At 42.2% G+C, this 27,403-nt stretch overlaps 1 protein-coding gene across 6 annotated transcripts in view; it reads left to right on the forward strand.

Annotated features, from left to right (window-relative positions):
• The first annotated feature begins 11,354 nt into the window (after nt 1–11,354).
• RIC8B (RIC8 guanine nucleotide exchange factor B) overlaps nt 11,355–27,403 on the forward strand; it is a 100,353-nt gene continuing 84,304 nt past the window's right edge. For 4 of the 6 annotated variants that reach the window (XR_005069739.1, XR_005069741.1, XR_005069740.1 and 1 more), the window contains exons 1-2: nt 11,355–11,898; nt 20,202–20,249. Coding sequence is in view for 3 of the 6 variants with exons in the window: in XM_037068422.1 (XP_036924317.1) it covers nt 11,815–11,898; nt 20,202–20,249 (132 nt within the window). In the remaining 3 variants the exon portion in view is untranslated. The remainder of the gene's footprint in view (nt 11,899–20,201; nt 20,250–27,403) is intronic. The other 2 variants (XM_037068421.1, XM_037068423.1) reach the window with 1 other exon arrangement.

Below are 27,403 nucleotides of genomic sequence, written 5' to 3' on the forward strand. Positions count from 1 at the left end.
TGGGTGGCAGTCTTCTGATATTTCCCCGTCTTACCAGATTTGTCCTTAGTATTTGCTTTAAAGTAATGTCAATCAAAATGTCTCACGTGAACCTGGAGAAGAGCCAAAACAGGCTATTTGCCCCAGCTTCTTGCATCTCTTAAAGGCAGGATAGCAACATTTTTTTTTTAAATCCTGGAAGGGGATAGTAAAAATACTACGGTTATTGCAGGGGAGAGGGTGCGGGGAGGGGTTACTATAGGTTTCCGGAGGCATAGAGTTGAGACTTACTCAAGAACCTAAAGCGCCCTGACTGGTGTAGCTCAGTGGATTGAGCGCAGGCCTGCGAACCTAAGTATTGCAGTTCGATTCCCAGTCAGGGCACATGCCCGGGCTGCAGGCCAGTTCCCAGCCGAGGACACACAAGAGGCAACCATACACTGATATTTCTCTCCCTCTCTCTTTCCCTTCCTCTCTAAAGATAAATAAATTAAAAATCTTTAAAAAAAAAGAACCTAAAGCATGCAAATCATTATTGGAAGCTTAAGAGAAAAAGAAAAGGATGTATGTACTGCCTTTAAAATACGGTAGAACTGAGGTTAATTCATCGTTCTGCCAGAGATGTTTTAGAAGGGGCACTCCTGCTCCAAGGGGGACTGGACTTCAGTGGTTCTCAACCCTGGCTGCCTGTTAGCATTACCTCATCAACTTTTTGAAATACCGATGTATAAGGTCCCACCCTCAATAAATAACTGACCTGGAATGGGACCCAGGTCATCAGATTGGTTAAGCTCCAAAGTTGAGAAACATAAACCCTTGCACTTTGAAGTAGTACTAAGACCCAGAGATGGCTATTCCCTGCCCTTGCACCTCAGGGTTTTGTGGGGGGTTTTTCCCCCCACAGGGTTCTAGCCTGTCCAGAGTGGAGGAGAGTGGCAATCCCCAGTAACCTACACCAGTGATTTTCAACCGGTGCGCCACAAGAATTTTTAAAACATGCAACACCTGACTATCCAGGAGCACTGACCTCTTTTCCCTTAGATTGTCAAAAACAAAACAAAACAAAACAAAACTGCAGCCAACACAACAGCCACCAGTGTGAATGAATCATAATTATACCTATTTTTGTCAGATCAACAGAAAATGTATTTTTCTGATGTGCTGCAGGATTTTAGTCATTGCTCTGGGTGTGCCATGAGATGAAAATGGCTGAAAATCGCTGACCTGCACCGTGGACAGGCTCCCTGCAGCCCGCAAGCTCCCCGCTGCCGGCACTGCGTTGCCGGGGGCCAGCCCACCTCCCTACCACCATCTAACCTGGCCCTGTCTGCTTCAGTCCCCTGGAAGCCTCCCAAACTAAGCCAGCTCGGACACAGCCCTTGGGGTTTCCTCTTCTGAGGAGGTCAGAACCTTTCGTGTTTCGTCAGCCTCCTCCCTGAAGCTCTCTCCCCATTCCTCTGCCTGCACCTCAATCCCACCCCCCTTCTCACCCCCATATTTTGCTGTTTCTGGTGTAGGTGGGACGGAAGACGTGGGCCCCAAGTTGAGAGAAGAGCTGTTGCTAGGAAAGGGGTGTGGGTGAAGAGAGGGGGTGGCAGGAGAAATAGGGCTCCCCAGTTTTATGCCTCCCTTTGTCATCATAAATGCCTCAAGAGCTAAAACCAGTTGTTGAAGGACTATTATGAAAAACCATGAGGTCTGACCGGGACAGCAGGGGTGAGAAGCAGCCTCAGAAACAGCTACGGTGCTAATATTTGGCATTTATACTGGTCCCCTGACAGCCGGGAAAGAGTGAATTCCCAGGGAACTGCCAAACCGTGCCCCTGCCAGGAGTGGCATCCAGGACGTCCTGGCTTGTGCTGTACCTCTCAAGGATAAACTGCAAAATGTCTCCCTAAGAACCGGAATGCAGCCAAAGCCGAAAGATAATCTTTACATGAGAAGAATGAGACACACTGCCCTCCACTCACTCACTGTGACTGTGGCACCTTTCTGAACTAGATCTGCCTGAAGCCATAGAGGCTCCACTTCTCGGGGTCTGCTATGCACCCCGAACCTCAGGGATATCTTCACTGCTCCCAGCCTCCCGACGACACCAATGGTATAATCGTTTCCATTTACGGGTGAAGAACGCAGGCTCAGAGCAGTTTAGTGCTTTGCCCAAAGTCACACAGTAAGTGGGAGAGCTGGGGCTTGAAGAAAAGTCTCCCTTCTCCAGAGTTGCTGTGCTTCAGCACACTGCCTTCTGCCTCGGCCCGAGTTTTGCTTCCAGCCACCCTGTCCCGGCTGCTCTCTCCTCATCGGCTTGGCGGTTTTTAAATCAATCTGGACCATGCTCATAGAACCTACTGGGGTTGAAGAATTTCACAAGTTCTGGGAAATTCCGGTGTGCCAAGTGAAGACTATTCCGAAGCTGGGCACCGGGTCGTCCCCCGGCACGTGAAGTAGTGTGCCACTGGTTGTAAGTTAACAGCAGACTAGCTTTCCCAGGGTACCTACACACTATTAGCAAGGATCAAGATTTGGTCATTCTATAGAGAAACAGGAACAAAAGAAAATCAATAATAATGTAAAAAAAAACAGGCCACAGGAGGATTTTCATTACCAGGTCAAAAAAAAGCTCTGCAGGGGAGGTGCAATGAGCCAAGTATTCACTGGAATGAAGTCATTTGAGGGGGGTGGGGGGTGCTGGCTACCTCTTGCTGTTCAGGTCACTACCCTTTGACAGCGGTGGCCTCTGACCTCAACAGGCCTACAATTCTGTTTTGACTGACCCTGAAACCCATGAAATTCAGATGTAGGCACTGCCCAAAAGTTGAGATAAAGCTGACTAATATGGGAAAAGCTCCCGGTATGTGCCCCCAGCTGAAAGGGGCTGGCAGCTCTTTGGCCATAGATGCAATTCATCCCGTCTTCCTCCTTTCAGGGAAAAGCTAATCCTTCCCAGGCAACTCAAGGGGGAACTAAAATGTGTTGATGATGAATGGCAATGACCCTTCGTCTACTGCCACCTCCTTCTAGGGCTGAGCCTTAAGAGTTTAATCAAATGCCAGTAAGTAAATTAATGCTTTACTGCGTAAGGAGCTAAGGAGGTAGTGGTGGGAAGAAGGGGTAGGAGGGTACCTTTCCTCTTACCTGTGCGTCTCAAAAGTTTAATTTCAAAGACCGACTGGTACGTGTGTTGTTTTAGACTCCTTATTTACACACACACACACACACACACACAGAGCAGTCAACTGTACCCAAAGTGTCTTATGTCAAAGCATGGCCGTGTTAAAGACATTAACTCCAGGCTTAAAGACCAAAGCAGTGGGTTGGAATTACTCTTCTGTTTAAAAACACCACCACCACCAACAAAACATGTATCTGTACGGCAACAGGAATAACATGACCTTTATCCCCAAATCTCCACATCCCTGTGAGGGAGGCTGCATTTTTCATTCCAGTCCAGCTAACACGAGTGGCCACTCCATGCCCAGGTCTGCTGTGCTGGCCACTTTGACAGGCCTCTCTTTTGCCACTTACAGCTCCCTGCAAAACAGGTATCATTATGCTCATTACAGTTGGAAAATGTCAATGTTCAAAGAGGGCAAGTGACTTATCCCTGAATTCCCAGAGACAGAGTTAAAATTTAAACTAGACTCTTTTGGCTTTCAAGTATTCCTGTTAGATTTAAAAAAAGAAAGAAAGAAAAGAAAAAGGGTGCCAGAAGGGTTTTAAGGAATTTGACAAATGTTCGGCTTCTGAGACTCACACGGTGAGTCACGACTGAAAACCAGGTTTTCCAATTCCCAGTCCAGCTTCTTTCGCCACATTACAGCATCGCCACCCAAAGTGCCGGCTTTTCCCAAGAGGTGTTTGGATGGGATTCCAAGCCAGTGAGATGCAAATAGGTCTGACCCACATTCCAGCTCTTGGGTAAATAAAAACCCCTAAAGGGCAGAGCCCATTTCATGTGCTCTGTTTGAGAATCCCACCGTGGACGGCCGAGCGATAGTGAGCAACTGCAGGCACATTTGCGGAGGACTAACAGCATGAGCTCAATTTTGGCAATTGCTGTCTTGGCACTATCACTGAGGGACCTCATAAAGGTGCTGAAAGGCTAGATCAAGCAGTTATAAATTTTTAAGAGGTTAAAAACTGTGAAGTGATTTAATCCAATCTTAATTTTATGAAATACTGAGAAATTAATGTGCACAAGGGTCTGACACCCTCCGGCAACAGACCCTCCTCTCCTGTCTTCCAGTTCTATTTATGTCACATGGCATACGTCGTGTGGCATTGAGATAGCGTTTTCAGGAACATTACGTGTTGAAGTTGGATTGGTTGTAGAACCATCACTGATTATGAAATGTCGGACTTAACTGCTCTTTATTCCACTGACCAATTGACCTCTTAAGAAATCTCCATTACTAGCTTTCAAGTTCAACTGAGTTGGTATCATTTCTCAGTAAGTATCCTATTAATTTTGACCTCCTGAATTTTTCCCACGACATTTTCCCCTACCTGCTAAGCCCTCTAAATACTCTCTACTACTCTCTTTACAGTTCACCTTTTCCAGGAAGACTTCCGTTTACTCTTTTTTCTTTTTTTAAGATTTTTTTTTTAGAGAGAGGGGAAGGGAGGAAGAAAGAGGGAGAGAGAAACATTGATAAGTTGCCTTTTGCACGCCCCCCAACTGGGAACCTGGCTTGCAACCCAGGGTGTGCCCTGACTGGGAATGGAAACTGTGGCCTCTCGTTTTGCGGGATGATGCCCAACCCACTGAGTGGCACTGGTCTGGGCTCATTACTCTTTTTCCCAAAAATGTTTATCTTGCTTTGATTTGCATAATATTTATATTCGATTTGCTTCTTCCTATCAGGAGAAAAGATTTGCTGATTTGCCTGATGTTTCCTATATCCCCAAAGGACAGGGTCAGTTGTTTCTACTTGGTTTGTAATTCTGTGCTCCAAAGATCAGCACATACAGGGTGGGGCAAAAGTCGTTCGTATGGAAAACAATTCAATTGATAAATTATAACACAAGAATAACCTCTGTGTTTTCTGTACTCACAGCTGTAAACCAACTTTTGCCCACCCTATATTTATTAAAGGATCACACCATGATAATTAACTTTGTTATAAAAAGGAGACTTCATTCTTGGTAGAAAAATGTAATGAAAATAAATTACATCTTGCTGGGTCATTCTCATTTCTCAAAGCCTAATGAGTCACATACCCTTGACTTTGGTAGTCCATCAAAGCACTAGTTCAGTAATTGATACTCTATTAAAATGTTAGTCCACTGGTTGTGAACCCTGGCTACTCACGAGGAGGAGGAGGAGGAAGAGGAGGAGGAGGAAGAGGAAGAGGAGAGGAGGAAGAGGAAGAGGAGAGGAGGAAGAGGAAGAGGAAGAGGAAGAAGCAGCAGCAGCTTTAAAACTACCAGTACTCAGGCCCTACCACAGACCAGCTGAACCAGAATCTTTGCAGGTATGCCCAAGAAATAATTTTCACATAGCAGACTGATATTTAATTTACACATATTGATTTGTACAATCTCACTCTTAATTGATTTTTCTAAAGAATGAGAATGTTCCAATACAGTTTTGTTGTTCTTGGAATCACAAAATTTTAGAACTCAGCTAGAACTAAAGTATGTGACTCAATTCCTTTATTTTAGAGCTGGGGACACCATGGTTTAAGAAAGACTGAGACAGAGAAGTCTCACATAGTGGTGTGGTGGTTGTTGAGTGGCAGATCATATCTTCAATGAGTGGAATTCTCTGAATTCCAATTCTGGAGCTGTAGAGACTGTACTAGTTTTTAAACTTCTCCTTTCTTCTATACAAAAGTTATAAAATTATTGCACATTTATTGATTTGAGGGAGAGAGAGAGAAACATCGATGTGAGAAAGAAACATCAGTCAGTTGCTTACCATATGCACCCAATGGGATCGAACCCACAACCTAGGTATGCACCCTGATCGCTCCAACCAACCGAGCCACTCGGCCAGGGTGGAAGACTTGGATTTTAAACGCTGTTGGTACCAGGTACTCCTTAAAGACCTTCAACTTGGCACCTTCCAACTAACGCATTGTCATGGCAGAGGCAATGCCACAGCAGGATATATCAAAGTCCAAAATAAATGACTACTACCTATTTGGAGGCCTTTTTCACTGGCCCTGACCTATAACTCCATAACATTTTAAGCTACCAGAACCCAGAGCGCTTCTAGCCCTTAACTATACCACTTATTAGCCAACTTATTATGAACAAGCTCATTAACACCCTGGACTTCCCTTTTCTCTATTAAAGAAAAAAAAGGATAGTGCCTGTCCTTTTGACCTTGCACTTTTTCAGCTATTATAAGGATTAAGTCAGATGATCTATGTGGAGATATTTTGAAATCAGTAAAACATCATTGATATATATGTATAGAATTATTAAATTACTATCTTTCAGAACAATGACTTGTGACTAAGTATTTGTTGCTTTGATTACCGGGTCTCTAAAGCCTCGTTCCTTAGTACCGTGCCACCCAAGAATCAACAAGAACTGGAGTTAGTGCTGGCCTGGGGGCTCCAGTCACTAAAGTATCACATAACTAAATATTCAGGGAGGTAAAGTGACGTAGTGACCTGGGATTCAGCTAGTATAGGCTCTAGTCCCAGAGTCCGCTTTTAACTATTGACTTTGGACAAGTCACTTCATTTTTCTGGGACCAGAGTCTCTTCGGTAGTCAAAGGATGACTTGAATTAGAGTCAAAGCTCCTTTTGATTTATAAAGTCAGAATATTAGCGCTTAATTAAAATTACTAAAGTGCAATTTCCCAAGCTGTTAATTCATGTGGTTTCTTATTTTTTTTGCATCTCTTTTTAGAAGTACAGGGTTGGAGCCTAAAAACATAAGCCCATTCCTGTTAAATACACATTTCAAACACATGTGTAAAGACTCTCTTTGAAAGAAACAGCTCTACTCAGATACTTCATGCTTGTTAGTATCCTGTCCAGGAGCCCTTGCTCCAAAAATAAATATATGGTCACCAAAAAGCACAAAATACAGTATTGGACACAGAGTAGGCACCCAAATACTGCTATGTTACAGCTCTCAGTGGAGTCTGTCTCAGTTTGTGTTACTTAACCCATCTGAGCCTGTTTTCTCATCTGTATATGGGAACAGTATCTTCCTCAAAGATCCACAGATAGTCCATATTAAAATGTTTTTGTAAGTTGTTTAAAACAATTGCAAAATGTTACTATTACCTAAGGAATGTAGCTTACTATATATACCATGATCTTTCTAAAGTGTGCTATATATACCATGATCTTTCTAAAGTGTGCCTTTTCAAGAGATAGATTAAAATCTTTCTTAGTTTATTATGGACACAGCACCTACCCCAATGCCTGGCTCAACAAATATGCTCAATAAATGTATGTTGCAAGTATAATCCACAGAAAGATCTAAAGCTCCATGAGCTCTGCTTCCATATCTGGTTTTACCTCCACATTCCCAAAGCCTAGCACAGTATCTGACACATAGAAGAAACTCAATAATTATCAGATGAATAAATGTTTGTTCCTCTTAAGCACAGCTTAAGAGGTAGAGGTGGGCAGGGGAGGTATTAAAGATGATTTCTGGCAAAGGTTGCTTGGAATGGCAAAGTGGAAATTACTCGGAAAACTCCCCCACATGCTAACAAATAGCTTGGGAGAGTAAAAAGAACACAGACTCTGAGTTTAAATTCAGCTTCCAAATTCTGCAATCTTGGTAAATTCACCTATTAGTCTCTCTGAGACTCAGTTTCCTCATCTTAAAATGAGAATAGTGCCTCCCTCATCGGTTCCACACTGGAATTGAAGCTCTCTCGGGGCAGGGGCTTCTTTTGGGGCCCACTGTCTCTACGCCATACAGCACTGGACTGCATGGACTAGTGCCGGGCACAGTATAGGTTATCGAACACGTGCCGACTAAATTTGTTCGAAATTGACTGAGGCAATAGAGCTAAAGAAACAGAGCGCCTGCATGTAGTAAACACTTAGCAAGTGTGAGCCTCTATCAACAGCACCATCACCATCACCACTACCACCACCAGTACATCAGCATCATTGCGCTACTGGTGGTTATAGAGAAGCCACCTTTGGGGAAAGACCCAGATTCAAATCTCAGATTCTCCATTCACTGGCTATGTGACTTAGAATGAACTGCTTAACCTATTCAGGTTCCTTTGGTTCCACAAAAATCTTAGTGTCATGAGAATGAGAGGCTATCTGGAGCCCACCTAACACTGAGCCTGGCGCTCAGGTGGCACCGGATACATTACAGCTATTAAGGCAAACAAATCGCCACTTCCAGTCAAGATGGTGGGGTATGTAAATGTGGTACTCGCATCTTCCCACAACGTCAAAATGACAACTAACCTACAGAACAACCACCATTTGACACTGCCTCAAATCTAGCTGAACAGAAGTCCAACTAAGGATATACAGAAAGAGAAGGCCCGTTGAGACAGATAGGAGGGGTGGAGACGCAGAACAGGCAGGTTACAAACCCACATGTGGCAGATAAAAATCAGGAGGGATATCTTGGCTGTGGAGGTCTCCCCTGAGGAGGAAGGGGGTCCCAGCCCCACACCAGTCCAGGAAGAGAAGTCACCCTAACTTGTGGCTACAAAAACCAGCAGGGATTGTGGCTGAATGAGACAAAGGGCTTCTGAAGTCCCAGGCATTCCTCTTAAATGGCCCATGCAGGGACTTGCTCGGACTCACTCCCTCTGAGCTCCAAGGCTGGGGCAGCAGCTCCAAGGGCACCAGGGATGTATGAGAAGGAACTGAGTTGTCTGGCATTAGGGCAAGGGCCGGAGGGGCGGCTTTTTCCCAGAGAGAAGTGCTGGCAGAGGCGGCTGTTCCTTTGCTGAGCCCTTTCTCCACAGAGCCATTCCGGTGGGCACCATATCATCTGTCTGGCTCACACCAATCATCCCTTCCTGATGATTCCTTGAGACCCTGCTCCACCCAAATTTTGGTCCCACCCAACCTGTTTCCAGTGGCTTTTCCATATGAATGGCCTATCTTGGTTCATGCCTCTGACTTTCCAAAAATCTTTCAAGAAAGCAGCATCTGGCCTCAGCGTGCCCCATACCACTTGCTAAGTGGCCCCAGGCCTGGCACTAGTGGCAGCCATCCTTGGTTCACGGCTTGGCCTCTCCCTGGGCACCTCCAAGCCCAGTACAAGTAGCAGTCATCTGCAGAATGCTCTGTAGCTTATGCCAGGTAGCCCCAGGCAGAATGCAGGCAGTGGATGACCTTGGCATGTAACCCCTAGGAGGTCCCAGAGTCATCGCACCTTGTGGACAGCTTCAGACCACACTGAAGTGCCACCCAACCACCTCCATAAGCAACACACTCAAGGGGTGAACTCAGCAGGCACCAGAGCCCTGCTGAAATAAGTCCTGTTGGGTGGGGTGGTTGTAGCCAGTCCCTGAAACTGATTAGCCTGGGAGTAAATCCTTTCCATTGACAAGCCAATGGCAATCAATGCTCAACTAAGCCAAGCCAAGGTGACCTAGCAGCTCTACCTAATACATAGAAACAGACACGGGGAGGCTGCCAAAATGAGGAGACAAAGAAACATGTCCCAAATAAAATAACAGAACTTCTGAAAAAGAACTAAACAAAATGGCAACAAACCATCCACTAGATGCAAAGTTCAAAACACTGAACTTTGCATCTAGTGGTTATAAGGATGCTCAATGAACTTACTGAGAGTTTCAGCAGCATAAAAAAGGACCTGGAAACCATGCAAAAGAGACAGTCAGAAATGAAGGCTACAGTAACTGAAATGAAGAATAATTTACAGGGAGTCATTTACAGTAAAGCTGGTGAAGCCAAGAATCAATTAGTGATTTGGAAGATAAGGAAGCAAAAAACAGCCAATCAGAACAGCAGAAAGGAAAAAGAATTTTAAAAAATGAGGATAGTTAAGGAGCCTTTGGGACAACTTCAAGGGTACCAACATTGGCATCATGGGGGTGCCAGAAGGAGAAAAGAGAAAGCAAGAAATTGAAAACCTATTTTTTTAAAGATGTAAAACTTCCCTAAACTGATGAAAGAAAGAGATATACAAGTCCAGAGAATGCAGAGTCTCAAACACAATGAAACCAAAAAGACCAACACCAAGACACATCATCATTAAAACATAAGAGATTAAAGATGATAAAATCTTAAAAGCAACAAGAGAAAAGCAGTTACCTACAAGAGAGCTCCCATAGGACTGTCAGCTGATTTCTCACTAGAAACATTTCAGGCCAGACGGCTGGGCTAGAAATATTCCAAGTGATGAAAAGCAGGGACCTACAACCAAGATTCCTCTACCCAGCAAAGCTTTCATTTAGAATCAAAGAGCAGATAAAGAGCTTTCCAGACGATAAAGAGCTTTCCAGACGAGAAAATGCAAAAGGAGCCCATCACCACCAAACCACAATTATATGAAATGTTAAGATGTTCTTTAAGAATTTGAAAAAAAAAAGATAAAGATGACCAATAAAATGACAATACATCTCTCTCAACGATTGAATCTAAAAAACAAAATAAGTGAACAAGCAGAACAGACATAGACTCAGAGAATGTTTTGACAGCTGACAGATGGGAGGGGGTGTTGGGAGGGATGGATAAAAAGGGTGACGGAATTATAAATACAAATTGACAGTTACAGAACAGTCATAGGGATCTACAGTACAGCATAGGGAATATAGTCAATAGTATTCTAACAATCATGTATGGTGTCAGAGAGGTACGAGATATCGGGATAATAATTACCTAGAAAGTTCTAAGTCTAACCTCTGGCCTGTATAATTGAAACTAATATTATATTGCATGCCAAATTTAATTAAAAATAAAAATGATTTAAAAACTAGTTAAAAATCGCCACATACCTTTTATCTAGATAACTACCTGTAATTTCCCGCATTACTGTATCTGAATATATTACATGACCACAAACAAGGGAGGAAGGAAAGAATTTGAAAGAGACTGAAACCGCTAACCGAGAAAAGTGGGAATTAACCCGGGGCTTCACACTTCCCACCAAAGGGTTGCAGTTTCCGCGACTGTCAACCAGTCCAGCCAACGCTCCACGGGACAATCAGCTCCGCAGGGAACAAAAAGGAGGCAGAGCCGACGCTTAGACCCACCCCCTAACGGTTTCTCGGCCGCTGGCCTCGGCGGCCGCCAGACTCTCGTTTCCGGCCGTCGCAGGACCACAGTTCCCAGCATGCCTTTGGAGGGAAGTCTCTCCCCCTGGATGACTACTACTCCCGAAGTGCCGTTCGGCACTCCAGTAAATTGGCTGGAATAGTGGAATGACCCCGGTGCGCGCAGGGAATTGTAGTCTTTTTGGCCGCTGTCTCCCGGAGGGAGGGGAAGAGCTAGGTCGTTCTCGTCAGCTGCGAGGAATGATTCATAGAGGAGGGTCAGGAGAGAGCAGTTCTGTCTGTGAAAGCCCACTTAAAAGGCCCCACTCTCCTTCGAGGAAGGGAACGGCAGAAAAGCGAGCAGGCCCTCGAACCTGACCCCGCCTCCGGCCGCTCGGCAGGCCTCCCTCGAGTCCTCGGCCTTGTCCGGGCCGGCCTCGAGCCTCTGGTTGCTGGGGGAATGGTGACGTCGCGGGGTGAAAGTTGAGGGGCGGTGACGTCGGGGCTGTCCGGGCGGAGGCTGGCGGGTTGGAGGCAGGAGGGAGGGAAGGAGGGAAGGAAGGAAGCTGGGAAGGAGCGAGCGAGCGGGGGCGCGAGGCGTTTACCTGGAGGCAGCGGCTCGGGCGCGCAGAGCGGCCGCGGCTCCCCCGCACCTGCGGCCATGGATGAAGAGCGCGCCCTCTACATCGTGCGGGCCGGCGAGGCGGGGGCTATCGAGCGGGTTCTGAGGGATTACAGCGATAAGGTAAAGAGCCTCGGCCCCGAGCTTGCGGTGTAGCGCCCCCGGGCCGCCCTCTGGGCTTGCACCGCGCATCCCTCCCCACCCCCCTCATTCCGGGGATGCGCATTGCTCTCCCCCAAAAGAAACGTTTCCGGCCTGGGCATGCGTGTTTGCGCCCCCCGCCTCTGCCGTCCGTGCATCCTGCAGCCCCCGCCCCCACTCTGGCGCCCACTCCTCCGATTCCGGCCCAGCCGCGGGTCCTGCGGTCCTCCTCCCGAGGCACACCCCCGGAACCCGCGGATGTGCGTCTGTGCCCCGGGCCCCGCTCTTGGCCGCGCGAGTGCACACGAGGCTTCCTCACCTGTGTAGCATAAAGATACGTTTCTGTGCATAAACACGGCCCTTGACATGCCCGAGACCTATCAGCCACCATGGTAGTTCTCCATGTAGCTGGAGCACCGTAGTTTTCAAGGCATGATGTCTCCTGTAGGGTCTGACTTGATTCTCAGAATGTTTGCGTGGTAGCTGGTATTATCCTCCCCGTTTTATAGATGAGAAAACCGAGGCTCAAAGGACTGAAATCATGCCAAGGTCATGGACATACTATGTTGTCAGTGGGATGGAGACTCTAACTTCTAATAGTACCTATTATTTGTATTACATTAACAGCTTTCGCATCCGTTATCTCATTTAATCTTGACAGCAGCCCTGTGAGGTTTTATCTGCGTTTTGCAATTGAGATTCTGTGATTGGTTAAGTAACTTGCCCAAGGTCATCCTTGTGAGCTGGGATTCCACCCTAGGTCTTCAAACCATTCACTGTTCTTTCTACTGTACAACTCTCACGTAAAAAGGTATTTTGTTATAAATCCCAAGCACTTCTCTAAAACTCTCCTAAAACCGTTAGCTCTCCGTTACGTTACTTGTCCTTCTAGGAATTTTACATGCTCACTTCAAAAGAGCACACCACACCTTTATTCTTCCATTTAGAAGACTACTTTGTAGGAATGACCGACTACTCCCTCTGTGAAAACACATCCAACACCAAGTCACACCCTTACATATAACATCGTTCTTCCTTTCCTTTGCTTCCATTCATAATTTGCTCTTCTGTGTTTGCTCTGTGCCCACCACTGCACTCACATGCACTTTGTATTAGTGAACAGCCAGAATTCCATTTCCGCCCTGGGTGGGGAAAATCCAAAAATAAGACATCTTCATTCCCCTGCAGTCTTCCCAACAACCCTGTGAGGGAAGTGGTGGTATTCCCCATTTCACAGATGAAATTTAGGATCATGTTGCCTCAAGTCTGCACAGCCATTGAGAGATGAAGCTGAGATTAGAATCTAGTTTGTGTGACTGCTTTTTCTACAGGACTACACTGCTTTCTTTGGGAGGATGCACGGATTCAATTCTGTTTGTATCTTGGCATATTCACTTTTTGATACGCTTTACTGTTGCCTCTTTACCTAATTTTGGAGCAATTCATTTAATGCATAGGTGTACATGTTGTGGAGAGTCTATTAATTTTACTTGATTTATAACTACTTTCCAAAAAAGATTTGAGGTAGCTGCAAACTGATTTTCAAAAGAAAGGAATACAACAGAAACCTTGCTGTTGTGTTGAATCAGTTAGTATTTATTTAGCACTTACTATGTCACAGATAGCTAGCGATAAAGAGCAATTTTTTTCCATAGGGAAGGGAGAAGGAAAACCCTCTAACTGAACCTTATCACCTCCTTTAATATTTTTCCTTTCCTTCATGGCTAAACTAATCAGAACTCCAGATTTGCTTCCTCCAATTTATCTCTTCCTATCTTGACTTTCCTCCAGGTTGGTTACCACTCCTGGCCAAGTGCTGGCAGCTTAAGTTCTGGACATCTCCAGCTCCCTTTTCGCACTGGGAATGAAATGTCTTTAAAGTTGCAATGCTCAATGTATATTCTTTTTTTTTCTTCAATGTATCTGTGTGTTTGGGAGGATTGAACTTTTTGGACCAAACCTGAAAATGCTGTGACTTGATCCGGACTGAGTCAGCTTCTTCAAAAAGAGTTCTCATGTTTAATGCTGAGTGTAGTAGAGCCAGAGTACAGAGGAAATAGCTGAGTTTCATGTCTGCAGTGGGGCTTTGCCCCTCAAGGTGAGATTGGAGGCAGATGAATAGGAAGAGGAAATATGATCACTGTGGTACGGCAGTAAGAATGGGGAGGTAGAATTAAATTGTCCGGCCGTATAGGGTATGAAGCTGGAAACCCTGGAAAAGTAGCTGGATACTGTGTGCTTCATTTTCTATATCTGGAAAAATCAATTTCAGGAATGTTTAGAATAAGAGGTTGTTATGGGGCCATGAAGAGTCTAACCAAGAAGGGCAATGAATGATGTAGAGACTGATTTCGTTCATTGTTTGGGGGAAGACGATCTTTATGCTACCTTATGTCTCTAGTAAAGCCAGTCCTCAAAAGGAGGTAGTCATGGACAGTGGAAAGAAGGTGGAATTTAGAGTCAGGTAAACCTTGTTTCAGATCCGCCATTATTAGCTTCACTACTATGGATAAGTTATTTTAAACCTGAGTGTCAATTTCCTTATCTGTAAAATACGAATAATATCATGTAAGTTATTCTGAGGCTTAAATTAAATGAAGTATAATGCCAAACACTGAGCCCAGTGCACCTGGAAGCGTTCACTCAGTGAGTTACATTTCTAATGATCAAGGTACTCAGGAGATCCTGTGGTCCAAGCACAGGCTCTTGAGCCTGACTGCCTGGACTCTTGGTTCTCAATTTACCATCCATGTGGCCTAGGGCAAGTTACTTAACTTTCCTGTGCATCAGTTTATTCATCTTCCAAATCAGGGATCATAATAGTACCTACATCATAGGTTTGCTGTCAGGATTAAATGAGTTATATGTGTAACTCATTTACGCGCCACGTAAATACGTGCCACTGAGTCAACAGAGTTGACATCAAAGAAATTGGGGGATATACTTCATTCTTTCTCTTTTTCTTGACCTTTACACTTTCTGATGGGTAGCACAATACCTTGTGCCATGTTCACAGCAGCAGGTAACAGGCAACAGGTAACAATGTCTAATTTCTGCTGTGTTACAGAGACTTTAATTTCCAAGCTTTCTTGCTTCATTCACTGCCCCTGGTTATTATGAGGAAAGGGTAGATCTATTTATCCCAGAAAAAAAAAGAAATGTCTGTTTCTCAAGGACATAATGCAGGTTGACTCAGCATGGGAAAGTATTTTTTAACAATAGGAAGAGTGGTGGTTCTTTTTCTCACTTCACCTGTTAACATATGTTGAGTGCCTGCTATGCCCCACGTATTATTCTAAGCACTTTCACATATCATTACATACACAGTCATATCTCAGTACTCATCAGCTTCATAACTCATCAAACCTGTACTTGTCGCATTTTGATAAGAAAAAAAATGTTGTAGCACTTGACACTTGCTCGGGACTTGACGGACTTGCTAGCCTTTGTACGAGTTACAACGGTGCCCAGCAGGAGAAAATGCTTTATTGTTTGGTACTCATCGGTTTCGGCACTTGTGACGAGTTCAGAATGAATTAGCAATGAGTACCGAGGTAACACTGTAATCCTCTTATGTTAAAATTTATGAGGGAGACCTGTCTTAGTGGCTGAGTTGGTTGGAGTGTCATCCCACACCAAAAGTTTGTGGGTTTGATTCCCAGTCAGGGCACGCAACTTAGGTTGTGGGTTCGATCCCCATTGGGGAGCATACAGGAAGCAACCAATCAATGTTTCTCGTATTGATGTTTCCCTCTATTCTCTCTCTGCCCCTTACCCCCCTCCGCGGCCTTCCTATCTCTTTAAAATCAATAAAAGCATATCCTTTTTATTGGAAAAAACACTCTTGAGGGAGATACAAGTATTCCCTTTGGTGGGAGTAGGAAATTGAAGTTTAGAAAGACAAAGTGACTCTCTGGGCTCAAGGGCACATGGCTAGTGGTGACCTAGTCCCAAGATTGTATATCCAGGGCTCTTTGCAAGGCCATGTTCCCTTTTCCCTGCCTATTCTGTGTTTTTGAACACAGGAGAGAGAGGTTTTTCAGAGCCAGTGTACTACTTCCTTTGCCTACTGTTGAACCCTAACTCCTTCACTCCAGTGATAAAATGAGCTGTTAGGGGAAATGAATATTGTGCTAGTCTAGGCTGTCCCATCTCCTTTTTCTCTTTTAGGGTCTATTCCAATGAAGTTTTAGTAGAGAGATTGGTTGCTATCATGATTATCAACAGTGGTGATCCAGGACCCCAAGATACACAGTAGTATCATAGGATATTTAGACTAGAAGGAAGCTCAAAGATAATTGGGTCCAACCCCTTTAGTTAATAGGTAAAGAAACTGAGGCCTAGAGTCATCAACTATGATGACAACCAGAGAGATGGCCTGGTGGCTGTAGAAGCCACCTGGACATATGTTATCCTATAGCAAGCTCCAACAGGATTCTACATTAGAAGTATGGCAAGTTTATGGACAAATGAAAGGTAAAAGTTTTTTAAAATGCAGGTAGGTAGGTCTCCAAGAGTAGTTCTCATTAGCGAGGAAAACCACACTAATAGTATTGAGGTCTTAATTTATCTGCTAGAAGCACCTGATTGATGGGGACCTAATATTAGGACAGTTCTAGAAATACAGTCTCCACATTTGAATAGGGCATGTAAATATTTTGTACCATGTAAGGGGACTTTCTGCTTTCCACTTTGAGGTTCAGTTCTGACTCTGACTTTATTCCACAGAATTTTGAAGAGGAGCTTGTTTCATGGGCTGTTCTTTTGTTATGCCTTGTTCTTATTTCCAGATTAGGTTGTATAATCTCAGTTACTGGAATTTACTTTTAGAAGTAATCTCTGTTCATGAAACATAGCAAGACACACCTCCACCCCCCCACCCCCCGTTAGGTTAATGCCCTTGTATCAGTACCGTTTGAGTGTACTGTTTGGAAATCAATGAAATAATTTCTACTTCCCTTACCATGAAGAGTTCAGTTTTGCCCATATCATAGGCCATGCAGTAATAACAGTAGTGGTCATTTATTGAACACCTGCTATGTGCAAGGAGCTATACATAAAGAAGGAAATTCTGGTGGGTAGAAAATTTGGGTAGCTGGACCATGGACACACTTTTAATAAGCAGGACTGGACTCTAACCCAGTGCTCTGTGACTCCTAAGCCTAAGCTTTTGGAAGCTTACAGTGGAGAGTCTTCAAAATGAGTCTGGTGTGTCACTGAGCTGTTTCCTACCTTACTAGCTCTCTTAATTGAACAGTGGTTTTACCCTTTAGTTTATATTTGACTTGTTGCTCCTGTTTGTCTGGAAATTAAGCACATAAAGAAGGTGAGGTGGTTGACTGTTGGCTAGCAGTTCTAGAAAGGTATTAGTCCCTCATTTCCCTTCTTTTCAGCTATAGAAAGGGGAGTGAGTAAAGGTTAGAGGTACTGAATAGGTTGGGGATGATCTAAGTTGGCTAAAGGAAGCCAGCCTTAAATATCTTTGGATCCAAGCAATCTTAGAGGGCTTGAGTTTCTGAATAGATTGGCGCATTCAAAATTCAATCTCATAGTCTCACATACCAGTATATTTTCTAATTAAATTAAGCCCTCATGCTCTTTAGATGGGGCTTTTGAAAGCTTTTCTCTTTCTTTCTCTCTTTCCTTCCTTCCTCCCTTCCCTCCTTGTTATGGTTTTATAACAGTATCAGCTTTGCATTTAAAAAGCAACAGAAAAATTCATCCTTGGTACTATTCTAAGTTATCACCTTAAAAGAATAATTCTACATAGAAACTGTTTAAAATATATAACTTAATGAGGGTCTTCCCAAAACATTTTTTTCTATTCCCTTAGTATAAATCCTGAAGAATATTTAGAAAAATCATTATATTGGCAAATAGGTGCATTCATTTCAGATAATTTGTAGAATTCACATATAATGGCAAATAACAAGCTTTCTTGGTTTCTAAGTACGATTGTTTATTTTCATTTGTATTGCACCTTTACTAAGCTTCAGTTTACAAGCATAGCCTGATGTCTGGTGCTGCTTTATCTTTTATCTAATGTTGGTTTTTACTAAATCTCAGGTCTATAAATTCCTAAGTTACAGTCTTCAGATTTACAACTTATTCTTCTTTCTTCCTTCCTTTTTCTTTCCTTGTTCATCCATTCATTCATCTTTTATTTTTAAATTTCCCTTTTAGTTATAAAAATAATATACCAACAGTGAGTTTTGTCAAAAAAATCACTAGAAATTTCACCACCCCTATACATTTGCTTTTGTGCAGTATTTGCATGTTAACACTAAGCCTTCGTTCAAATGCATCCATGTATTTATGTGGGTACTTTCATTGTAGACATAGCTGTATAATTTGATGTTCTGCTCTTTTTCCACCTGATGCCACTGTACGTAATTTTCCACGTTGTTACAGAGCTTTTAAGCCACCTTTTTAATTGCAATATAATAGTCTATCAGGTGGCTGCACAGCAGTTCATTTCATCGGTCTCGTGTTGTTGGAAAGTCAAGATCCTCTTTTTTTCTTATATAATATTAGATGGCATTGTAGGGAATATGCTAATACATATAATTTTTCTCTCTTTCTGGATGATTTCATTAGTGTAAATTCCTAAGAGTAGAAGTTCTGGGTGAAAGGATATGAATATTTTTATGGTTTCTAATGTGTCTTGCCACATCACTGTCCCTTTTGAAGTTTGTGTCAGTTTATACTGCTGCCAGCAGTACCCTGCTTGGATTGCTGATGCTCATTTCTCGGGGAGCTTTATGTCTTTAGTCCTGCTCTCCTTTTATCTGGCCCGTAAGCTACTGACCAAAATATTCCAGACTGCTCAACGATGTATGCTTTCCTCAGAGTCTTCCTGTGTGCCTGTTACCTGTCTTGCAGTTCAGGTCCAAGTTTTAAAATTCAGCCCCTTGCCACCTGACATAATTGACTTTAATTGTTTTGCATACCATAAGTGAAGCATACCCTCATAGGTTTCCTCGAATGGCCCTTCTCTCTTTCCTCTGAGTCTTACCTCTTACCATTTCTTACATTCAGAACTGTTGCACTGTCAACATTTCTTCTCCATCTCATTTAATTTCAAAAATTGCTTCTTCTACAAAGCTGTCAATGTACAACCACCTGTAATGATAATACCTTTAATACTCAGTGTGCTTAACCCTTGGTGGGTTGCCAGTAAGCGTTTGTTAGTGTGGCCAATGTGGGAAATGCAAAGGAAAGTCAGAGAGATGATCAGTGGAGATTTTTTTTAAGGAAAGCTTAGGATTCGTAAGAGCACTTGGTTCTTCTGAATAAAACAAGTGGAGAAAGAAGAGTTTTGTGCTGTAGTTTTGGGGGTACCACCACTCTTTCTGTGACAGTAGACAAGTCAGCTTACTCCATCATCTGTTGTAGCTACAGAGTGGAAAATACGGTGTTGCCAGGTGTTGCCAGTCATTTTAGGGGTCATGACACTCTCTTCTCTTCTAGTTTTTCTCCCTCAATATTATTGGTATCACCATTATTATAACCCTAATATTTACTCTTTATATGTGCTAGGCACTGCGATGGTGTGTTATATGCCATAGCTGTTTTAACTCTCACAGCAGCTCTGTGAACTAGGTACCCCCTCTTTTCACATGAGGAATCCAGTTATAGAGAGTTTGTTAATTGCTCAACTAACTACTACTAAGTGATGGAGCCATGATTTAAACCCTCATTTTTACAGAATATTTTTCTGAGTATTCTCTTCCCTACCTATAATTTTCTGATGGTTTCTTATTGCATATGAAGAAGAAAGTGCAACCCCTTAGCAACATTGGAAGGCCTTTCCAAGTCTTTGTCCAGTCAGCATTTTCATCCTCATCTTTCTTCACTCCCCAACCCCCCTAACATGTGTCCTGTGTTTTACTCTGATGGAGCTGCTTATTTCACAAATATGCCACACTGTTTCACACATCTGAGCCCTTGTTTCTGTTTCTACAGTGCTTTCCATTTGCCTCCTGAACACTTCTATTCATACCTGAAGGTCCAGTTCAAATTCTTCATACTGCTTACAAAGCATTCCAGATTTCCCTGGGCAGAGTTAGAGGCTTGGTACTTTGCGCTCATTGGTATATATTTCTGCGGTAGTCTTTTCATACTGCTTAAAATTGTTTGCTTACATGCCTATCTCTCTGACTTTAATAAGAAGATGAAATATGATATAAGAAGGCAGCATTTTTAGAGAAAGTATATATTATTAAAGAGCCAAAATTAAAAATCTGCATATTTAAAATGACATTGTTTCCCTTTTCCCCCCTCAGCATAGGGCTACTTTCAAATTTGAACCAACAGATGAAGATAAAAGAAAGGTAAGCCTTAATGTTACTGTGTGTGTGTATGTGTGTTTCATTCATGGACTTTCTAAATAGTGGACTTGTTTTCATCTGATGGTTATTTAGTTTTCGGTTTCCCTCCAGTTTGTTTTTAGGAACTCTGAGAAGAAAGCAAGTGCCAGGTTTCATACATACAACTCAGTCCTGCTCCACCTCACAGGACCATTACACTTGGATCAGTCAGAACAGTGGGAAGGGTTCGCTTAATGGCAGGACTTCAGGCTGCCCAAAATGTTGTGTTAATATTGTAAATCTTGTTTTTTGTTCAATTTTGGGAAAACAGGTATTCATGCTGCTGACCCTTAGCCACATATTGTTCCCTGTGCCAACAGTTACGTATGTTGTCAGCAATTGTCTGGGCCACTTCATGGGCATAGAGGGAAATGGAGTCAAGAAGAGACCCACCAATAGAGGAGTTATAAGAGAAGGTGCATCAGAGATATGACCATGTGAAATGTGTTTCACTGTTGGATTGCCTAAGTTGCTTTACTTAGTTGATTAAAGCATGATGCTTAAGGAGACGCTTACCAGTTTTATCTGTGTTTTGCTGGGCTGCATACTTCGATCCCTGGCCTCATAAATGCCAAGACCGGGTAAAAGAGTATGACTGAATCATTTAAACCTATCACTGCTGCTGCAAAAATTGCTTAAACCTAGTGCTTTCCTGGTGGTGGTTTGATAATACCTTGAAATCATCCTGTTCACCTCTACCCCCAACATGTAATGGCTTGTCCCGCTCGTTTTATCTCTTATGGTTTCTTTAGCCCATTCTTTCCTTAACCCCTGCCCTAATTGAAGTTTTCATCTGGATTACTGCATCAGTTTCCTAACTGTTCTTTCTTTTTCTTTTTTTCCCCTACAAGTCCATTGTCCATTGTCCATAAATCTAGAACAACAGTCTGGCCGTGTCACTCCCAGTCTTTAAAACCCTTGAGTGATTTTTGGCCTGTAAAATAAAGTTCAAGCTCCTAAACATAACATACTAGATACTTAGTGACCCGATCTCTGCCTGCTTTTGCAGCTTACTTCTCTCCCTTGTGTTTTATGCTATAGCAATATAAAATGTTTCTAGTTAAATACACATATACATCCCTTCTGTTTCTTATTTTCTCCCTTTGTATATGTTGTTTTGTACCCAGAAAATGCTATTTCCTTTATGTATCCCTCTATTCCTTTTAACCTGGTCAATCCTACAGAGCTCCAGGAGCACATCCTTCAGAAAGCCTCCTCTGGCATTTATCTTTATGTCCTCCACACCTAGCGTGCCCAGAACATAATAGGCACCTAAAAAGTATTGTTGGCCTTGGCTGGGGTGGCTCAGTTGGTTGGAGCATTGTCATGTAAACCAAAAGGCCATGAGTTTGATTCCAAGTCAGGGCACATGCCTAGATTGGGGGTTTGGTCCTGGTTGGGGCACATATGAGGGGCAACCAGTTGATGTTTCTCTCTCACATAGATATTTCTTTCCCTCTCTCCCTCCCTTCCCCTCTCTCTAAAATCAATAAGCGTGTCCTTGGATGAGGATTTTTAAAAGGTATATTGAATGAGTGTCATGGAGAATAAATTTTGAAAGTTAAAGATTTAACTCTAATTTTCTTTTGGATTCAAACAGTGTAAAAAGACTAGAATGCCTTTTAGAACAGGGGTGCTCAACCAGGAATGTACTGCCTGGGGGACTTTTTAAAGATAAGTCTGCTCAGGCCTGACCCTTTATCTACTGAGTCAGAATTTGGGGGTGGGATCCATGGGTATATATTTTTATAGAGGGTCTTTAGGAAGGAAGTACTCACTCATCTGATGGGAGTACAAGATGGCACAATTCCTGTGGGGAAAAAACTGGCAGTATCTACCAGAATTACAGATGCATTTTGCCATTTCACCAAGAAATGCCACTTTTAGAAATCCATTGCGTGGATAGGTTGGACGCAAGTAAAATGTTATCACTGAAGCAAAAGATGGGAAACAGCCAAGTGCCCAGCAATTAGGGAGTATATGAAGAAGCTAGTATATGGCTACATAATGGAATATTATGATGTGGTAAAGAGAGGGAAAGAGACAAACCATTATGTGCTAATGGGGGAGAGGTAAGTGAAAGAAAAAGAAGCATGTTGTTACAAGAACATATTTGTTAACATACTCATAATAGCTATTTGGGCTAGGAAAGCAGCTGCTATTTATTTAGTTTAGTTGGGAGAATCCATACTACATCTGTATGGAAATAGGGTGCTAAAATTTCATATACATTTCAGCTAAAGGAGAAAAAACTCCCACAGTTATTAATTAAGTATGTTTATTACTTATAGGATAATAGGAAAATCTAAAGTTTTCAAAGTATTGTGTTTTTCTGGCTTTTAGATCTTTGGAGATGGTGATTACTGCACTGGTGTTATTTTCAGTTCTAGTGTGCAGATTTCTGCTTCCCGGGAGTTCTGATATAAGCAAATGTCAATAGGGACCTAGCTAGGTAATCTTCATTAATGGAAAAACATTGACAAACAAAACCATTTCAGTCTCCAAGGATTAAAACTATTAGTGACTCTTTCACGCCTAAGGCCCTAAAAAGAGTTTGAAATAAAAACTGTTGGACTGCTCTAAAGGATCTACATACATCCTAAGAGTTTAGGTTCTCGATGTAGAGAGAAAGAGAGTAGTACATGTCTCTACATTAAACCCAGTCTGAAAGTAAGAGGAACTCAAATTACCACCCCATTTGTTTTGCTACCCTAGTTTCTTTTTCTTTCCTTAACATGTCTCTGGAGCCTTCATACAGTAGCTGCTTGGTAGCTGCAGCACCCCTTTGGATAAATTATGGGTGCTATCTCTGAAAAACACAGCACTTTTCTTATGTAAAACCTTCGTGACAACTTCGAAGTAAATGTAAGGGAACAGATCCTTTCAAAAAATAAAAATTGTACCGAGATTTTTAGGAAATAGTTATGAGTTAATGATCCTTAGACCTAATTCCTAACACTTATGTAGTGTTTTACATTTTTACAAAGATCTGCTTTGTAATAGTTATGCACTAATGCGTTAAGTATGACAAGAATGTCACTATCCCTATTTTACTGATAAGAAAACCTAGGATTACATTAATGACAACTTGCCAACATTCACGTAACCAGTGAGTGGTGGGGCCTCAGATAGAGAACAGACCTCTACCTGTTGTGTGTAGCACCTTCACTGCTCCGTGCTCCCACTCATTACCACCTAAGGTGTATTTCATAAGGTTTGAAATTATGACTCAACACCTTGTTTAATCTCTTATTTCATACCTTGAGACACCATTTAGGCAACTAGACTTAAATTGAAAGACAGCAAAGAAAATTACCAACTAAGAGTGCTTAAATTTTTTCATATAAAATAAAGTCAGATACAACTGCTAAAGTTTGTGCATATGTGCAAATAATTCCAGGTGCATGTGGATCATTGTAGATTTGGGTATAAGCACCTGTGCTTATTGAAGCACTTCCTTTACGTTTTTACCCAAATTGGCAAGCTGTGACTATCTGCCAGCACGTAAACAAATGCCTCATGCAGATATGTAGGATGGGAGTAGGTATGCTGAATAATCTGAAAATTTACATCTTCAAGAAATGAAAGCTCTTACTGCTTTCTAAAACACAACTGATCCCAGACCAATAGAGTACTAATAATTGCAATAAACATTGAAAAATATGTCATAAAATGAGCAAAAGAATTGCAGCTCTTTCACCTATGTAAGATGAGAATACAACTGGATAAAATGTGGAAAACTTCAGTTGTTATCTGGGATAAATAGCCAAATTTCAAGCATTTATTTATTACCTTCAAACTCACATAGGTGAGCCCGTATTTCTGTGAAGACAGACAGTAACTGTTGAGAATTCTTTGAGGACAAGAATACTCTTGCTTCTCGTTGTATTTTCCTCCTCCAGTGCTGCATGTGGCACAGAATTGGCACCTGTAATATAGACGCCTATTAAATAAATGAAGGGAACTTGGAAATTGAGCGGAGGCCAGAATTCCTATGATTTGTACATATTGTTTGGTGTTGTCTGATATTCTCTCTCTCTTTTTAAAAAAATTTTATTTATCTTTAGAGGGGAAGGGAAGGAGAGAGGTAGAGAAACATCAATATATGGTTGCCTCACGTGTGTCCCCTGCCAGGAACAGGGGACACACTTCCCACACTTTTTACTGGCCTGCAACCCAGGCATGTGCCCCAACCGGGAATTGAACCGGGATCGTGTGGTTCGCAGGCCTGCACTCAATCCACTGAGCTACGCCAGCCAGGGCTGATATTCTCTTAACCATACAGCAGAATCTCAAGCACACCTTATAATGTTGTTTACTGAAAATGCAGGATATAAAAATATGCATGCAGTATGATCACAACTATGTTAAACTAATAAAAAGTATACAAAGAGAAATGACTGCAAGAAAATTCACTAAGTGGTGACTATCTGAATATTATTATTACTGCATGTGATATTTCTTTCCCTTTTCTGTAATTTAAACTTTTATATTATAATAGATTATAAAGGTATAAAATATAATATATAACATGTTATTTTATATATATATAAAATATAATATATATCATATATTTTTTATAATAGTGTGGAGGCATAAGCAAAGACCAGTACTTTTTAAAAGAATCACTTTTTTCTCTAAAATTGAGCCGCCTTGATTATCTTATGCATTCTTTTGAGTGGAGCATAAAAATATTATTACATTTAGAGATAGTATTATCTACCCAGCCAGTTTATGGAGTGAAATAAATTTATATGAACACAGAGTTCCATTCTACCATTTGAAAGATTCTGTATTTTTTTACTTTTTCTTACCCCATAGTTGGCATATCAGTGGAGTTCTCTGTAGTCCACAAATCTTTTATCAGTAATTTCTGTATTCTAGGTACTGTGTTAGGCTCTGGTTCCTGAGTTGGCTATTTGCCTGTGATGTTTGGTTCGGCACTCTCTCAGCTAGAGGTGCATACTGAGGATTACCTTTGTGGACTATAGAAAATGAATGGGTAAAATTTCATATTTACATTCCCCTGTGGAAAATGTGCCAACATAGAAACCTTAATCCTGTAGCATGGATCCATTCTTAGCATGGATCTGTTAGGAATAACTTGAGGCATGGATTTTGGTTCTGAAAACCTTTCACTTGAAGTTGTTAAACTCTAGTTTTCACTAAAACTAATGAGCTTCATATTCATATGCCTTGCAAATTTGACTCAAAGTTCATTTGGTGTCTTTATCTGAGGGAATACTTCAATACATGATGCAAGTACAATTCACATTTAGAAACCAGTTACTTTAAAGGTAAACATTTTTAATATCTTTATTTAACACACACACACTACCAAAAGCTTCCCATACTTTTTACTTCTTAAAGTTCTCATCCAGTTGTGATCTGGCATAAAACCAGACTACAGGTGATAAATTGTATTGTAGGCCAGGAGGAATGCCTCACAGTAGTTCAAAATAAAACAATACTTCTTTTTAGACTGTAATTTTTATTCAGATGTTTTGCAAGGCATTGAAGGGTACATATAGGGAGAAAGAACAAAATAGCTCTTCTGACTCAGTCCACCATGTGGCAGCCTGTACATGATCTTTGAGTCACTTTTTGGGATTTCAGCTTGGGAATGATAAGAAAAGTGTCTCTGATTTCTACTTTAGAGTTTCAGATTCATTTTCTCATACAAAGGAACTCATCAAGAACTTCCTCTTCCAGCCCTATCAGTGTGAGGAGTTACATGGATCTGATCCCCAATAAAACTGGTAAAAAATATTTTTTAAAAATTATCATTTAAAATCTCTGGAAATTGTCCTAAGAGCATACAGTAAATGAAGAGCTACTTATTCAAGAAAAATCTACTAAAACTCAGTCAGAAAAGTGAAAGTTTGCAGTATTTAAACTAAGACCTGCTTCCTCCCTTCCTCCCTCTCGGCTGAGCCTGATGGAAACTCGCCTCCAAACTGATGCAACTGAGAACACAGAGCTTCCTTTTCCATCAGCTTAAAGTTGGGGGACTTTCTTCCCAGTGGACACAGGGGATAAGCTCAGCATTTTTTAATCCGACCTCAGTGATCTGTTGTTAAGACTAAATTCTGAGTGCAACTCAGAGGTGGGGTCTTCTTCCCTTCATTTAGCCCCTTCATTTAGCCCCTACTCATGGGACAGAGGCTCTACCTTAAGTATGGTACCCTTAAGAACAGTGGGACCCCAATTGCCCTTGGCTATGTTGGTGGGGCAGAGGTTCCACCCTGAGAGAGGCAAGCTGCTGCCCACCCGTCCCCTCCAATTGCTGTCTCAAGGAGGTGTTACACAGAGAAAAGGAGGCCATTGCCTTTGCCCCCAGCATCAGTACCAGGGCTCAGAAATACTGCCCCAGAGGAACAAGCAGACCTTATAACAGAGCTTGGAATCTCTCTCCAAAGGAACCAGCTTCATTTATAATGAGAGTGTGAAGTTCATTGCTGAGGGTGCAGGTTTCGGTGAAAGGCAATTGGGAAGAGATTGAGTGATTCATTGAAGATACAGGCAACCAGAAGGCTGGCTGGTTTGCTAGAGAGAAAAGGGAAAAGAGAGCAGAAAGGAACCCTCCTGTGATTAGAACAAATCTTAAATACTGACCTCAGGAAGTATCCCTTCAAAGGAGCCCTAACAGACTTTAAGTTTGCTGAGCAGTTTATTTCCCAGGATATTGTCAAAGACAATAGATCAATTAGCCTGGCAGTTAGTGGAGTTTAACAGCAGGGTGTGGTCAGAGAAAAAGTACAAGAGGAGGGACCTACCAAAGCTACTGTCATTTCAGGATGAAGGTGGGCCTATGCAAGGGCAAGCCTCCTTGCAGAGAGGGAGGGGAGATTAAAATAATTTCAGCCAGTCTCTGAATAGACAAATAACAATATCAAGTGTTGGTGATAGGGAGGGACATTATCCAGTGTTACTATAATATATTAGCTAAAATGTGCAATTCCCCCTGCCCCTACCCAAATGACACATGTAGAGAAACAGAATAGATTAACCTATGCCGGGGGAAAATGCAGGCAGTGGAAATTGCCTGTGAGAATGACCAGATATTAGATTTAACAGACAAAAGAGTTCAAAGTAGCCATTATAAATATATCTGGAAA

Source organism: Sturnira hondurensis, unplaced genomic scaffold (assembly GCF_014824575.4).
Source record: "Sturnira hondurensis isolate 20B ecotype Veracruz unplaced genomic scaffold, ASM1482457v3 Scaffold0017436, whole genome shotgun sequence".
In the NCBI taxonomy this organism is placed as follows: domain Eukaryota; kingdom Metazoa; phylum Chordata; class Mammalia; order Chiroptera; family Phyllostomidae; genus Sturnira; species Sturnira hondurensis.